Source organism: Hippocampus guttulatus, chromosome 7 (assembly GCF_054856545.1).
Source record: "Hippocampus guttulatus isolate MCC_2025c chromosome 7, RoL_Hgut_1.0, whole genome shotgun sequence".
In the NCBI taxonomy this organism is placed as follows: Eukaryota; Metazoa; Chordata; class Actinopteri; order Syngnathiformes; family Syngnathidae; genus Hippocampus; species Hippocampus guttulatus.
The window spans coordinates 12,288,640-12,305,056 of NC_141267.1; the positions used below are offsets into that span (position 1 = coordinate 12,288,640).

General features: G+C 44.6%; 1 protein-coding gene across 3 annotated transcripts in view; it reads right to left on the bottom strand.

Annotated features, from left to right (window-relative positions):
- pex5la (peroxisomal biogenesis factor 5-like a) overlaps positions 1-12,791 on the bottom strand; it is a 73,592-nt gene extending 60,801 nt beyond the window's left edge. For all 3 annotated transcript variants that reach the window (XM_086116161.1, XM_086116159.1, XM_086116158.1), the window contains exon 1: positions 12,330-12,791. In XM_086116161.1, coding sequence (XP_085972287.1) covers positions 12,330-12,350 — 21 coding nt within the window. In that variant the 5' untranslated portion in view covers positions 12,351-12,791. The remainder of the gene's footprint in view (positions 1-12,329) is intronic.
- Positions 12,792-16,417: the final 3,626 nt, after the last annotated feature.

Sequence of the window (16,417 nt, forward strand, 5' to 3'; positions counted from 1 at the left end):
TAATTGACATGTGAGCATTCCTGAGGTTAGAGGAGGGTGAGTGCAAGGAGCAGGAAGTGAAATGTGAAAAGTAGAAAGGATGCACACTTGAGCGCATCTGAACATAGCTCTTCACCAGTATGGATGACAACAATGAGAGAGGATGTAGATGCATCCCTCTTGTTCTTCCTTCCCCCAACAGTGCCAGCCCTGGATGCTGCTAAAAATGGTTGCTGTCTTGAGATGTACTGACAACTTTGTACGAGTGGCGTTTTCCTGACTGCACTTGTGACCTTTTCATAAGACTATAGATTTTGGGGGGGAGGCATATCAGGCTGAAAATGGAGCACGATATCCTGTGGCTTTGGCAAGTTTTCAGTTACCAGTGAGATGCAGCTCTTCTTGTTTTATCTGCAAACAGTGACTAGCCATGACCACAAGGACGTGCCATTTAAGGTGGAAAAGTATGCATGCCTGGAAAAGAGTATTTGGGCATCACGTGATTGCTGCCATAACACCGAGAGAGTGTGGACATGAAAAATACGTGAATCTGTCCCTCTTTATTTTTTTGATATCTAGATATGAACATTCAAATACTAATATCTCACAATCAATTATATCATCGACATGGATGTTCCCTGCATGCAACTGCATGCTGCATGACCAGCTCATTTTTACGCTTGCCCTGAAATGCAATGCTAAGGCCACCCCATCACAAAGCTCATTCCATGTGGCCCTGAAACCAGCCAATGACATACATCCGAGGGCGGGATCAACGAGGAACACACATATTTCAGACGCAGAGGCGAATCTATAAAAGAGAGCGCAAGGTAAGGAGGATGCAGAAACTGACTACATTTGACAGATTTAGTGGCAAAAAAAGTAATCATTCTTTGAAGGACTTTTGGACAAAAAAAAGCCAATGTAAGCCAGAGTGAGGTATTGTGCAGGTCGTACTCGTTGAACAAAATCTGAGACGAAGCAAGGCACCACCATGTTAAACAAACAAGACCCAGCAAAAAATGTTTAATGCATTGAGCAACACTGTCAGGGCCGCCGCATACTACGCGATGCTTCTGAACCTGAGTTGGACCATACCACTGCAAAAAATGACAGTTGGCACATTGAGCGATTTAATATATGGGGGTGCGACTTGAACTGCCGCAGCTTGTATTAGGTTCTGACCTTCTTCATATAATATCTTGTCCTGGACCGTTTTTTTGGAATCATAAAAACAGTCAGTCGGGGAAGACAGCCTGCTTCAGAAAGAGGATGTGGACAAGAATAAAGAGGAAAGTATGGATATATTCAAAGGCGTGGTTCGCTCCCATACACTTGAATGCACTTGGCATGGTAGTTACCCCTCGCGTACATTTTTACCAGAAGCTTCGCTATTTCATCCACAGACACATATGATTGCAGTACTGTACATTATAAATATCTCAAAGAATCTATTGATGTTTCATTGTAGTGCTCAAAACTTCAAGATTTATGAAATTAATTAAATAAGGAGAGGGACAGAGAGAAAGAGAGATTTTTTTTTAGACATGTATATCGGTGGATATAAAAAGTTGACACATTTCTCTGTTCAAATGCGAGGTTTTATGACCAAATAATTCAAACACATGTGAGAGGGGAGTCAGCACACACCTGCCACAATTTAAAGTGACTTAGACCCCAAATAAAGTTCTGATGTTCCAGCGGGCTTTTCTAGACCTCTTTTGCTTTCGCATGAAGTTTTTGTGTTAACACTGACTGCTCTTTTGATCTGTTCATAATTGTCTTCAGCTTGACTAAGGCCCCAAACAGACAAAAAAGCTACAACCGCCCAAAAATAGCAACAAAATGTCATGTCTGTTATTCACTTGGCTAGCAAAGCCCTTAATGGCACACAGGCCTCAGTGCGGTGATACCGACAGTGCCATGGACACGCAGGCACTCATTGCCTCTGTCATTGATGGATTACACACAGAAGGGAATGAATTGGAAGATACAATAGAACAATGTTTGACTTGTCACACCTTTAAACAATGTGATGGATCCGTGTTTTTCTGATTGTTTCCTGTGATCCCAGGAACCAGGTCTTCACATTTAACCAAATAAGAAAAGACATCCTTACACTGTTGTTGACATGCTTGTTCAATTATTTTGGGGTTTATTCTCAATTAAGAAAAGAAGGACCTCTCTCCTCATCTTCCACTGTCATAACTGTGACTAAACTCAGAAAACTTTCAGGCATCTTTGCTGCAGCAATATGTACAAGAATAATCATTTAGATCAAGGATGGGAATCTATGGAATCAGTCATATTGACTCGTAAGGGTATTTAACTCATTCAGTACCAGCCAATTCTGGACCAAGTCTGAAAAGACGCTTAAGAACGTCTTTGGGAGTGAATGAGTTTTAATCTGGCCTTGTCAGTAAACATCAGATGAACTGTTCTTATAAAAAAAATAAATAAATAAAAATCCAACAACCCAAACCCTAATATGCTCCAGTAACTTGGACACAAATAATTCAGTTTGTCATGAACACGACAGAGTTTGTTTGTTCAGTCTCCATTGAGTGTGGTGGCCGTTTGCTCAGGAGTTGCACCTTTCTCGAATCTGCCATCGTTACCTCTTCCTTTCACAAGCCATGCCAAGCCGACAACACCTGTCGGATTATTCAGCCTTGCTCACCACTCTTGTCTCCAAGTGCCTGCTTATTCGAGACTTTTTTGCCTCTTCGCTTTTCGCGTTGTATTTGTTTTTTTTTTTCATGTACTGTATTTCTTATTTCTCGATTAGTATTGGATTTCCTTGTCCTCTGGGCGACAAGCGCTTTACATTTATCTTGTTCCTTGCCTTTTGCAATCATTTTTGGTTTGTTTCACCTTTTTCTGGTTATTTGTTATCATCGGCGTTCGTTGTACTTTGCCAGCCTTGCGTTTTGTAAATAAACATTTCAGGTAACAATCTTGACCTTGTCCGTGTTTACGGGATCCACTCGTATCCGAATTATTGCACTTTTGTTTTGCATGTAAGCATTGCTCATACTTGCCATGTAAGATTAGTTGCAGTGACTCTTAACTGCTGTTTATTTGCCATATTGCAAGTCAGAATCAGAATCATCTGATGAAGAACACACAAAGAATTTGTTTCAGATAGTTTGAGACATGCAAGTACTCCAAGAAACAAGCCACTATGACAAAAAGTATATTTTGGACAAAAAACATTGGTAGAGGTTCATGCGGTCTCATTGGTTGTGACACATGCTAGTCACGTCCATCTTGGCTCTCCACCAACAGCGCTGTTCAGTCTTGATGTGAGTGAAAAGGAAGCCCTTTGACCCTCTAAACAACACGCTGTTGACCAGAATCTGTCGTATAAGTAAATATGAATCACACGTCTGTGTCTTCTCTCATTAGTTCTACTTGTGTGAGCATGACTGCTTGTGGGCAAACAGATGTGCAGAGATTCAGGTGCTGCATTTAAAAAATGGAATCTCAATTTGTGATCCGTGCCCACACACACACACACACACACACACACACACAATGTAAAGTGTGACTGGGATCACAGCCTGTGGGACGGCTGCAGGTGAGCGATCGCGTCCTGGTTGAGAAACCGACCTGCCTTTTCATCCGCTCAGCTGGTGCACCCTTGAACTCAGCATACATACCATCGTCACGCCACGATCCACGCCACAGCCCAGACCTCAACTTTTGCTGAGGAATTCATTCGCCGTGTGGTAGTTGATTCGCGAGGCACTCACCCGACGCTCAAGGAGTGATGCACACCGGCAAGCATCACGAAAGGTGCTGACATAAACTTTGCATAGAAAGTTACTGAATGTAGTGAAAACGTTCTTTCACTACATTGCGGTTTATCGTTGGTGTCCTGTAGTAAACTGCAGCTTTTTAAGCAAGCATTTTTTTTTACAGGCTTTTACATTACACAGGCAAGTCCAAATTTAGTGCTGCAACATGCCGGGCAGCACTGAGCTCTACTTGAAGGGAAGGGATGTTTTTTGTCTCTTGCCGTTATTCACTAAGTAGTTCTTAGTGTGTTTAAGTGTATACACGGTTTGTTCTCCACGCGGATTGGTCTGTCTTGTACTTTTGTTACAAGCTATTTTCGTTCCTGGTTTTTTTCACTTGCCTTGTGCAAGCGCTTTTTGTTTTCTTCGCATTATTCCTAGCTTGCTCAGCGTCGTTATTTATACTTTGGCCTTGTGCCTATTTTATGTTAATAAATATTTTTGTTAGATCAACTTTCCTGAGTCTACGTTTTTGGGTCAGATTCTGTCCGGAACCTTACGGGCGTCCGACACAAGTGGAATACTGTATTTTCCGCACTATAAGGCGCTCCGGAGTATAAAGCACACCTTCAATTAATGGCCTATTTTAAAACTGTTTTTATATATAGGGCGCACTGTATTATAAGGCACAGAAAATTGAAGCTACAATAGTGGCTGCGGTTGCATTATTGATCCACTAGATGGAGCTATGCTAAAGGGAATATAATACAATTCAGCTTTATTTATATAAAGCCCTCAAAACCGCTGCAGCCGTAACAAAGCGCTTTACAGAACTTTTAAAATACTACATCTAAGAAATCAGAATATTGATCCATATGTAGCTCCCTCAGGATGCAGCATGAATCACGACATAAAGTCCATAAAAATACAGGGTTTATTCCTTGGCATAAATACAAATGGCATTACAAAACAATAAATCAAAGACAAAAGTGATGAAGACAATTGATTCAACAAACAGGCACACAAACCTCATGGGCGCCCATCCACAAGGGGCTAAATATCTTTAGAAGTCTTGCTTGTCTCCTTCTTCCTTCGCTTAATCAGCAGTAAACTATGCTTTTGGTATTATCTTTGTTTTATAATGGCTGCGCAGGGCTCATAGAGTAGTTGTCTGTGTGAGTGCTCGTTGGCAAATGCACGTGTCAATTAGTGTCTGGCAGAACCTTTTTACGTTTACAATTGGTTCCTGCTAATAATCACCACTAGATGGGATAGGAATACTAATATGGAAAACAACTCAATGGGAAATATAAAAGGATTGTAACACCCTATATATAAGGCACATCGGATTATAAGGCACACTGTCGGCTTTTGAGAAAAGTGAATGCTTTTAGGTGCGCCTTATAGTGCGGAAAATATGGTATTTTCCAATCAAATGACAATTTCGTACAATTTTACAGCTGTTTTAGAGCTCTGTTTTCTGCTCCCTCACAACAGCACTTGCTTCGTGTGTTTAATTCAGCTGACCAGCCAGTTATCATTCCCCGCCCCTCCCGCTTTCTGCAGTATCACAGCCTCTCATCTCTGACTCTGCATTTCATACCCAACTCTCCCACGGCCCCCTGGGGAGGTGTGACTGGCAGTTTGAAGACCCCTGATTGGAACAACAGCTGCTGTAAATCTGTCTTTGCAGAACATGTTGGATTGTCACGTTGATTTAGCTGAAGTGTTACCGTGCATATGTCCTCAACCCTCGTGAGTGTTGAGCAATAGTATGTAGTTGCACTGCAACCCAGCTGATACAAAATCATCTTTAATTTGTTTACCTTCATCGGATGAAAACTGCCTTTTAATGCCATTAATTGCAAAATGGGTCACATGTATGATGAGCGTTGACATTGGCGGTACTCACAAGCTCGATTTAATTGGGTTATTAAATCACATACACAGCAACATTGCTTTTATGGAACATTTCCTTTTATTTGTATGACAAGCACACATACTTGCAAAAAAAGATCGTTTTTCTCGGACCGTGGGTGAAGACTGAGCCCGTGAGCTCAAATCTAGAGGTGCAATGTTAGGAGTCGACATATCAAAAGATGAGCATTCCTTGCTCCAGGCGCACAAAGCAGATTCTCTCAGCAAAACAGGGATGCTGAGCGGACTTGGCCTGCGAAGAAGACAAAGGTGGCGTTTTCAAATCTGTTTTTTGAATATGGGAGAATCTGCTCCAGTTGGGCACAAAAATAGGGCCCCAAATGTGTAAGGAATGCACTGCGGATCATACAGAACATTTGGGGGTTTTTTTTCTTTCAATGTTTATTAGACTCTGTAGTGTGGCTGTCAAAATGCAGAAAAAAATGTTTGAGTTTGTAGCAGTATTGTGCACTCACTCTTGCTAAGAAATGAAATCTCTCAAAGTTGATAAGATTCACCCATTGGCTATAAATGTCAGCACCAAATCTCATAGCGGTCCATCCCTGAACCTCCATCTCTGTGGGCCAAATTGAAGAACTTCCTGTGTTATCTTCAGCACATTATTATCTTTGAAACCACCAATGTGTAATAGGAAGTCTGTATATCTGTGAAAGGCAGTTAAAAAAAAAGGTTTCATAACTAGGTGCGACAGCATGATTTTTATCCCATATTAGACACAAATAAGCATTTCTCCAAGAGATTAAATACAATATATGAAGATCTTGTTCACATCTGCCACACTGAAGCACATATTTGCTAACCAAGTGCTCTCGTCCGCGATATAGCTCATACTTCCCTGGAGGACCGAATACATGCTGCCTCAACTTGAGCACTGAGACTCCTGGTTTCTGGAGCAAATTAATTCCCTGCTGGAGAATGACTGTTATGAATGGCTTTGGAGAGAGAGAGAGTGAGAGAGAGAGAGAGAGAGATGGATGGGCCACCTATTATTTTTCACGGCCCTCTGCTCCAAGTTACAAAGATGCTGAGGCGTGTCCTACTTTTGTGAGGGGGGAAAAATGTGGCTTTGTACAGCAGCTCAGGGGACGTTCCATGTGGGCCTCGCAGGTCTGCTGTGCTAACACGCTTGGAGGCAAAACAGAGGGAATCTACTGAGGGTCAAACTGATGTATGACCATGAAGCAGGTCCATTCAGGTCCTTCAAATTTATGGACTCTCAGATGCAGGGGGTGGGTGGGGGTAGTGGTGGTGGTGGGGGTGGGGGGGGGGGGGGGTTACTTTTTGGGGTGTCCATTACAGGACAGGCAAGCCTGGAAATACAGTTCAAGGCTTGTAATCTCGTCAGACAGCATTATTAATATCTCAAGATGAGCATCCAGTTGCCCAAGCTATTAAAATTCAAACTGTTTCATCAACTCCCTGCTAGAAAGAGCTCAACATCTTGTTTCGCATGCAAATAATTCAAACCGTTAACGTGTTTCAAAAATATAGACCATGCACTGTCCTTCATCACTGTCGATAGCTCAGCAACAACATAAGCCAGCAAACTATCCGTCCATCCATTTTCTATAGGGTGTGTCCTCATTACGGTCTACAGGGAATTGGAGCCGATCTTAACTGACTTCAGGCAAGAGGCAGTGTACACCTTGGATTGGTTGCGAGACCCCACGGAGCAATATCGAGACAAAAAGATGAAGACCAAGAATTTAAAGTGGTCAGGTTACCTAACATGCATGTTTGGGGAATTTGGGAGGAAAAAATACAAACTCCACACAGGAAGGCCGGAGCCGAGACCCGAACGTCGAAACGTAATCTGTGTGCTGCATATAAACCAGCAATCTATCCACATGAACATCTCCCACAACTGCCTACTGAATCAGTGACGTGCTTGATCAGTAGTACTGATGACACTGTTTTTCATGTTATAACTCGCAATTCAAACAAGCTCCTTATTTGGGCGTATAATTGATGAATCACAGCAGAGAAAATCCATCAACTGACCTTATTAGTCAACAATTACACCGAGCTATTCCAGTAGGTACTGTATGTCAATCTATTATGTGATGCTATGTTAACCTTTACATAAAGGTTGGCAAAGAATAATCTTCTGAACCCTGGTGCGCACTAAACAAACACAATTAGACCACTTAGACAAGAGACCTCCGGTGCAGTTCATTTCAGCTCAAGTGAATGTGAATGCTTTAAAACTCTCATTAAAACGGCAGCAATTATTTCACGGTAAAGATCGCTGGAACCGCCATCTCTCTGCTTGGGCGCGCAAAACAATGCTTTTTAGAAATGAACTTTTTGAATCTCGACTGGTAAAACTGGCTAAATATACAATTTGTAAAGTTGAAAACGTGAATCGTCACGAAATACGTCACAAACACATATGAAGTTGGGACTTTGTGCATCCGTTTTTTTTTTTTTATTGGTCTGATGACAAAAAGAAAATGCTGTGTAATTGCTGAGTGATCAGCATTATCCAGGAATTCTTTTTTTAATGATGAAGTGGGAGGCGACACTTAGTATTCATAAGCATAGTAAATCTATTTGTTGTCTCTTCCATGTTTGTGTCAGACTTGTCATGGCTTTCAATAAAAAAACGACTGAGTCGGAGGATAATTCTCCCCTGCAAACAGCACCTGCCACATTACTCATCGTCGTTTCGTGCGCTGTTAAAATAAAAATGCCATTTTAATTTGCTTCAGAGTTAATTCATTCTTGTCACAAAGTCACAAACGAACCTGCTAGAACTTGACATGGTTTGTCATGCTGAGCCCTGCTCCATTTTAGAACTATTGCATGAAATATACTATCTGGACAAATTTATTGGGACACCTGAATATGCATGCAGGAAGTGAAAATTTGAATTAAATTAGGTATGACAAAGGCTTCCGCATTTCCATGGTGATTTTCGACAACATATTTAACAATGTCTGTGGGAATTGTTGTCCACTCACCAGATAGACGTTTGACTACTGATGGTGTGGCTCACAACCTTTGTTCTAGTTCGAGGCACTTGAACAGAAGATCTACCTACCGATCTATCTAAATTCAAAGTAGGAAGCATAGAATTTTCTTCTGAGGTCAATTTGGTTATTTCATTGATTAAGAGGTGACTTTGTAGTAATCTTCTCTCGTGTTCACACTGCACAACACGTATATTTCTCCAGAGGCTCTAAAACTATATTTTGGGGATTTATTACCTCCCTCTGATGAACGTATTTCTTTTTCTACCTTGTTGCCGCCATCTCTGAGAGAAACGCTGTCTGTGGCGCTTTCGTTCCAGTCAGGGAGCGCCTGATTTCCCTCATTATTCTGGCTCCTGAACTAGGCAGGCCTATTAAATAGGTTTTAATCAAGACCACGGTTCATTACATCAAGGAGACTTTAAGCTGTCGCGATAAAAATAGCTTGCGAGACCTCAGTCCACGCGCCTTCGGTTGACCAGCTGAGCTGTAGCAGAATTCTTGATGGAAATGCCTGCATATGGCAGTCGGTGAAGGGTTAAGGTAAGAAAGGTGAGAAAGCTTATGCCAAGGCGAGACTATGCAAATGTAGCCCAATTTTGAACCGACAGATGCAGACAAATGTAGTATCTCGTAGCCGAATTTGAGTTGTCTTGATGCATCGTAACCCGTTAAGTGTGAAATCCACTGAGTGAGGAGGAGCCTGACCATTTCGGGCTCTGGAAGTTCAACATCTTGGCCTGGTTCACATTCATTTTAACTGCAGTAGCCTATCAACGTCTTTTCTGACAATCTTCGTGTCATTTACATTTTCCCCCATTTAAAATCCAAAAAGCAATGACGACAGTCTTGAGACTTTCATCTACTTCTGATGAGTGATAAACTCCATGCAGACCTTTTCTGCGGGGACTTAAATTATGGCAATCAAATTATGTAATCACCCTCTGCTTTACAGAGCAAACAACCAAAGGCCTTGTAGTATCTCTTCCATTAATCCAAGATCTATTTTGTGCCCATAATAGAAGCACTCCCATAATTAAATTTCTGATAAATATAAATAATGGGGGTGGGGGTGGGGGGCATAACAAAAATTACACCGCAAATGGTAAAGCCAGGATTTCATGATTGTGAGACCAGGAATGATGACACAGTCCAGTACTTCCTAGACTATAAAATTACTGCAGGTTGTCTACTTTTTTTGCTGTTATTTTGTGTGTTTGTTTGTGTGTGTGTGTGTGTGGTGTGTAATAGTTAGTAAAGGCATACCGTCATGATGTCACACTTTTATGCCTTGTCTGGGATACATTTACCCCAGAGGTAAAATGAGAGAAACGGAAGACTGCAGTCTGGAATTGTTTTCCGATCAGACTCTGTTCCGAGTTCTATTGTTTGCCTGCCAAGTTGTCACGAATCACACAAGAATTTCGCATCGTTCGTGAAACCCGACTCACGCCAAGACATTCGATCCACCTGATATTGTCTCATCATTTGCGGAGTCACAGCGACACTGCAACCGTAATAGTGTACAGCGCAAGCATCCTGCATCCTTGTGCAGACGTTCGTAATTAGACGCTCCGAAACTAAATAAAATGACTAGATGGCTTCTTGACTGAATTCAATAAAAGACTTGGACTGACAGTAATGGCAAGAAGGGTTTCCATGTCAGGAAGTAAATCTGATAGCCCTTGTTAAGAGTAAATGACTTATGCTGCATTGCTCTCTGAAGTACAGTACAAGAACCTCATTGAGAATGCCACACAGGTCTCACTGAGCAATGACGAAAGGCAAAACATCACTCAGGACAATACATCCAAGTGATGTATTCAGGTAGTCCCGACTTGATGGTGTTGGAAAGGTTTTACTTCAGCAGTCTGTTTATTATGGTGTTTGCCATATGCTGTCGCAGACTATGTCGAGCTTCGTCTAGTGTGCTGTTCCCATCCATTACAGCCCCCATAATATGCCGATTATTGACTGAATACCTCTCTGACAGTGTCGGAGACAATAATCAGAACAGTAGAATTCTTTACAGACACATTTCCTAAAATGATTTTGGCCAAGTTTGTCAACAGTGGCCAATGATTCCAGAATGAAAGAAAGAAATGTCCATTTCAAGGCATTATTTTGTCTTGTTGCACTAGGTTCAGGTGTGTCCCAGCCCAGCAGGATATTGCTCAACTTTTACAGAGACGCAGCATCCTCCAATCAGATAATTTGATGCGTAGTCATGTCGATATCAACTGTAATGTGTAAAACACTTCCGAGAGAATTCTAACAGGGCGAATGAATAAGTGTTGTTCACCACTCTCTGGTTCTCATATCACCCCCATTGGTGATTTAGCGAAGGGGTTAACTTTGTCCCCCAAATCTGTGTCTGAGCTGTTTACATAGAACATATATGGGAACTGGCAAGGCTTTGAGTAAGTACTGACTGCAGAGATGACAACTTTTCCTTGATCGATTGTGAGCAGGCTTAATTGACAATCATTTGCCGCACAGTGAACATTATTCTTAATTAGTATGCCCATCTCTAATTTGTACACACAAGTTAGTCCAAGAGAACAATGTTGCCAACATCAAATTGAATACCTCAGCTGTGTTTTCGAACATCTCGTCAAATTGAGCAGCTGCTTTACATTCGAAATATTTCCAATATGCATTTGACCTTAATGGCATCTGACGGGAAACAAAAAATTTCAGAGCACTGGCATGTCACGAATTGAAACATCATATCGGAATGCGCAACATTTGATAACAACCCGTAAGTCACAAAGCAGGCTTTGCATTTGGGCTGTGACAAATAACACTGCAAAATCAGACAAGAGCTGCCAACTGCCTTTTCATGCATTTTCAATGAACACCGCATGCTTGAGTAATACATCATGAAATATTCAAGTTTGGTTTTTAATGCTCCTGAATACTGACTCTGGAGTTTTTTATTACGTAATGAGAGCGCAAAGTATCTTTTTCACTTTGCAAACTTGCATCCAAAAATAAAGAACATAGCACCAGAAGCTGGATTGTAAACTTCAAAAATATATCGATAACTTGGGAATTTTTTTTTTTTTGCATTTTTCCCGCCTTGAGCAGAGTAATGTGGATGGCCTAAGTTTACATATTCATATTCACTCCGCACTGGTGATGTAACAAACGATTCTGCTGTCTGCAAATGAATGTCTGATTGGGTGATGTCACACGAGGAGTGTGCATGTTAGAAAAATCACCAAGTCCCTCTTGGTAGAGCTGTTTACATGTGACATGCACCTGCAAGATCCTTTTGCCCCTTGTTTGTGTCTCTGTACGCGTGGGTCGCGTGCGTGTGCGCGCGCGAGCGCGCGTATGCGTCAGCTTCCTCTAGTTCGCCATAAGGTGAGCTCCGGTATGGATCCAAAGCATAAACATGTAAAAGGGGCTCATCAGTTTACAACGGTGCCGTCATACGCCGCTCCGAATTACGAACGGATGTGTTCATGACCTAAGTGCTTTTACAGAAAACATTGACTGGAATCGTGACGTTAGAGACAGACAACGTAGCATTCCGACTTACATACATCGAAACTTCGTCGTAAACCAAGGATCACCTTTATACATGACCAGATAGATGACTTATGTGTTGCAACAACAGATCAGATTCCAAAATGAATGTGAAGCAAACCATGCAAATAAAAATAGTAACACCAGTGATAAAAGCGGCTCTTACCTGTAAATGCCCCTGGTACATATTGAGGCGTCACGAATGTCTCCGTCAGTGACTTGTTCCAGACTTCTCGTGGCTCAAAGTCAAAGTAGAAGTGGTGACATTGAATGGCTGTAGTCAAGTTAAAGGACGAGGAGGATATCGAGGCAGCAAACAACCGCTCAGGTGCTCAATGTGACACTTAAAGAAGCAGCGGCTCGCCGCCCGGCCATTTGAAACTCGCCGGGTCGTCCCTCCCTCTCTCGCACCGGGCGCTCACTCCTCAGCCTGAACGGGACTAAAAACAAGTCTCGATCATCCCGCTCGCTGCTCTCTCTTTCTTCCTCCCTCTCTCGCTCTCTCACGTCTTCTTCGTCATCATCGTGTCTGGACTATGTGAGCGCTCTCCGTGGTGGCTTTTCTTCTTATAGAGCGCTCATCATCATCCTCGTTCGGCCGCCGCGCTGCCTCCGAGGCAGCCCTGCGGTGGGTGCCTCCCTCCGCGCTGACGCAGTTCACCGCGAGCGCCTCTCTCACTTCATGAGTGATGCCTCAGCTTGGGTTTCTTGCAAAGTTCTATGTTCACAAATGAAATATTGCAAAATCAAAACCCAGTTTTATAGCCCGCCCCCCCCCCCACCCCTCATATTTGAAATGGCATTCTTGTCTTACATCTGGTAAGTACGTGGTCTATGCGAGAACCTCAGTAGTGCTGATGAGAAATTCTGGGCCTCTCCATCACTTAAAATGCCCATCCCTTCTGTAAATTGTCCTTAAATGTTTATGTGTGTCACGTTCCGTATTTGACAGCAGGGGGCAGGCGTTCTTGCTTGCCGCCTGCACACCTGCCACCCATTAGTTGACGATTGCACCTGCTATATCTAGGCACTCCGACAGTCAACTCACTGCCGGAGTATTCCACGCCGTGCCATTTGCTATCGTCTATTCCTTCTCGCTTAAAACTCTGACTTACATGACTATATTGCGTGCCTTGATATTTCTCTCGTGATTGATTAATATTTTACTTAAGAACTTTCTCCTTGCCGTTTTTGTTTCGCAAGCGTTTTCTGTTATTTTCCTGGTCCTCTTTTTTACCAGCGTTTTCTGTTGCTTCGTTATTTCCTGGTCCTCTTTTGACCAGCGTTTTCTGTTGTCCGTTTAGACGGGGATTTTGTGTTATATTAAATCTCAATTTTTGTGACATAATACTTTTCTGTGTCTGCTATTTCGGGGATCCACTTATCTCTAGTAGTTGCGCACGAAGCGATTATTCTGTCGCTTCGGGCCCAACGTGACAGAATACTCCGGCCACCATGGATCCCGCAGACATGGAAAAGATTTTGTCTGCTCTGTCCCGTCAAGAGCAACAGATGAGTCAGCAGGGCCAAGCCATTACGGAACTCCGCGGCGCGGTCTCCACGCTGGCTCATAGGTTCGATCATTTCGAACCCCGTATTGTACGATTGGAGGAACGGAGAGCACCTCCCCCGGTGGTTCGTCATACCACCACTGAGGCACCCGTCTCCTTCCCCACAATGAGTAGGGAACCGTCGCTTCCACACCCCCCACGTTACGGGGGTGAGCACGGTCGGTGTGGGCACTTTCTCCACCAGTGCTCGCTCATCTTCGACCAGCAACCTTCCGTCTATGCTACTGATGACGCGAAGGTTGCATATGTAATGAGCTTATTGACAGGTCAGGCGGCGTCATGGGCTATGGCGATGAGCGACGCAAAGCCGAACCTCCGATCTTCTTTCCCCGGCTTCGTGGCAGCGTTTCGCCGGGTGTTCCACCATCCCATCCGGGGCAGAGAGGCTGAAGGTCGGCTACTCGAACTCCACCAGGGGAGGCGATCCGTAGCGGACTACTCTATTGAGTTCCGGATTTTGGCCGCCCAGAGTGGCTACGAGGACAGGGCGCTGTGTGGATTGTTTCGTCGCGGATTGAACACCCAGCTCAAGGATGAACTAGCGACCCGCGACAATAGTTCCGACCTAGAGGAGTTAATAGATCTCTCCCTACTGTTGGACAACCGCATGAGAGAGAGAAGCCGGGAGCGTGGAGGTGGTTGGTTCCCGTTCCGGCATGCGACGTACCGCGGGGGATCCCGCGGGACGCCTCGGGCAGCTGGGTCCGGAGACCACCCCCGATCCTGGAATGCTGTCACCAGGGAGGAGCCGATGCAGCTGGGTGGCGGAAGTTCCAGATCGGAGGAGAGACGGCGCCGGTTCAACGATCGGGCTTGGTCTGACAGCGGCCCACAAGGACCTCACGCCGCTCCCGGTCCTCCGGAACCTCAGCCAACTACCTTCACCGAGTACTGTGAGTCACGACCCCGCGCCGAGCCTCCCGAGCCTCGGCGAGCCGACTCCCGGCCGGGGCACCCCAAGAGACTGGAACTCGAAGGGGAGATCTATGGGGCGTCCCGGGCGCGGCGGATCAGGGCTCTGATAGACTCGGGGGCTGATGATTGTTTTATCGATACCGACCTCGCCTCAGAGTTAGGCTGTTTTATCGAAGAGTTGGCCGAGAAGAAGCGCGTTCATGATCTCGATGGGCGCCTCCTGGCGGTTGTAACGCAAAGAACCGAACCACTAAAGCTCCAAGTATCCGGAAACCATGTCGAACGCAGACGGTTTTATTTAATGCGGTCTCGAGCCGTTCCAGTTATTCTCGGCTTGCCCTGGCTCAAGACTCACAACCCCGTTATTTCCTGGGAGCGCCCGGCAATAGAGATTTGGAGTCCGTACTGTTATGAGCGTTGTTTACGATCAGCCGTAGGGGGATGCGAACGTGCCGGCGACGACTCCCCTGAAATCATCTGCCTTGACGGAGTGCCAAACTGCTATTATGAGTTACGACCGGTATTCAGTAAGGATCGCGCTCGCTCTTTGCCCCCACACCGTCCATACGACTGCGCCATAGACCTGCAAGTGGGCGCTCCGCTGCCGAGTTCACGGCTTTATCAGGTGTCTCAACCGGAACAAGAGGCGTTAACTGAGTATATAAACAGCTCGCTCGCTGCAGGTCTAATCAGACCATCGCGATCACCGTTAGGTGCGGGATTCTTCTTTGTAGAAAAGAAGGACAAGTCGTTACGACCGTGTGTGGACTATCGTGGGCTCAATGACATCACCATCAAAAATAAGTATCCGCTGCCTTTGTTAGACTCCGCCTTCGCTCCTTTGCAATCGGCCACCATTTTTACAAAATTAGATTTACGTAGTGCTTACCATTTGGTCCGCATCCGAGAAGGAGATGAGTGGAAGACGGCTTTTAAGACCCCACTGGGTCATTTCGAATATTTAGTCATGCCTTTCGGGCTGACTAATGCTCCTGCGGTTTTCCAAAGCCTGATCAACGACGTGTTAAGGGACGTGCTGAATATTTTCTGTTTCGTCTATCTTGATGATATCTTAATTTTCTCCCGGTCGTTGCAGGAGCATAAACAACACGTCAGACTTGTTCTACAGCGGTTATTGGAAAATAGGCTCTTTGTCAAGGCAGAGAAATGTGAGTTTCATGTACCAGCCATCTCTTTTCTGGGGTTTATTATTGAGCGGGGCAAGCTGAGAGCCGACCCCATCAAGACGAAGGCGGTGGTGGACTGGCCGACACCGGCTAGCCGCAAGGAGCTACAGCGTTTTTTGGGGTTTGCTAACTTTTATCGACGGTTCATTCGCAATTACAGCCAAAAGGCACTCCCGTTGACCCGACTAACGTCCGTTAAAGTCCCATTCCAATGGGACTTGGATGCGGACTCGGCTTTCGCAAATTTGAAAACAGCATTCACTAATCCCCCCGTGCTGCAACATCCTAACCCTGACCACCCTTTCATTGTAGAAGTGGACGCATCGGATTCAGGAGTGGGGGCGGTCTTGTCCCAGCGTTCCCCGGTCGACCAGAAGTTGCACCCCTGCGCCTTTTTCTCTCGTCGTCTCAGTGTCGCCGAGTCAAACTACGACGTGGGCAATCGAGAACTGCTGGCTGTGGTTGCGGCCTTACAAGAATGGCGACACTGGCTCGAGGGGGCTAAGGAGCCATTCACTGTATACACGGACCACAAGAATTTGGAATATATCCGCTCCGCCAAGAGACTGAACTCCCGTCAG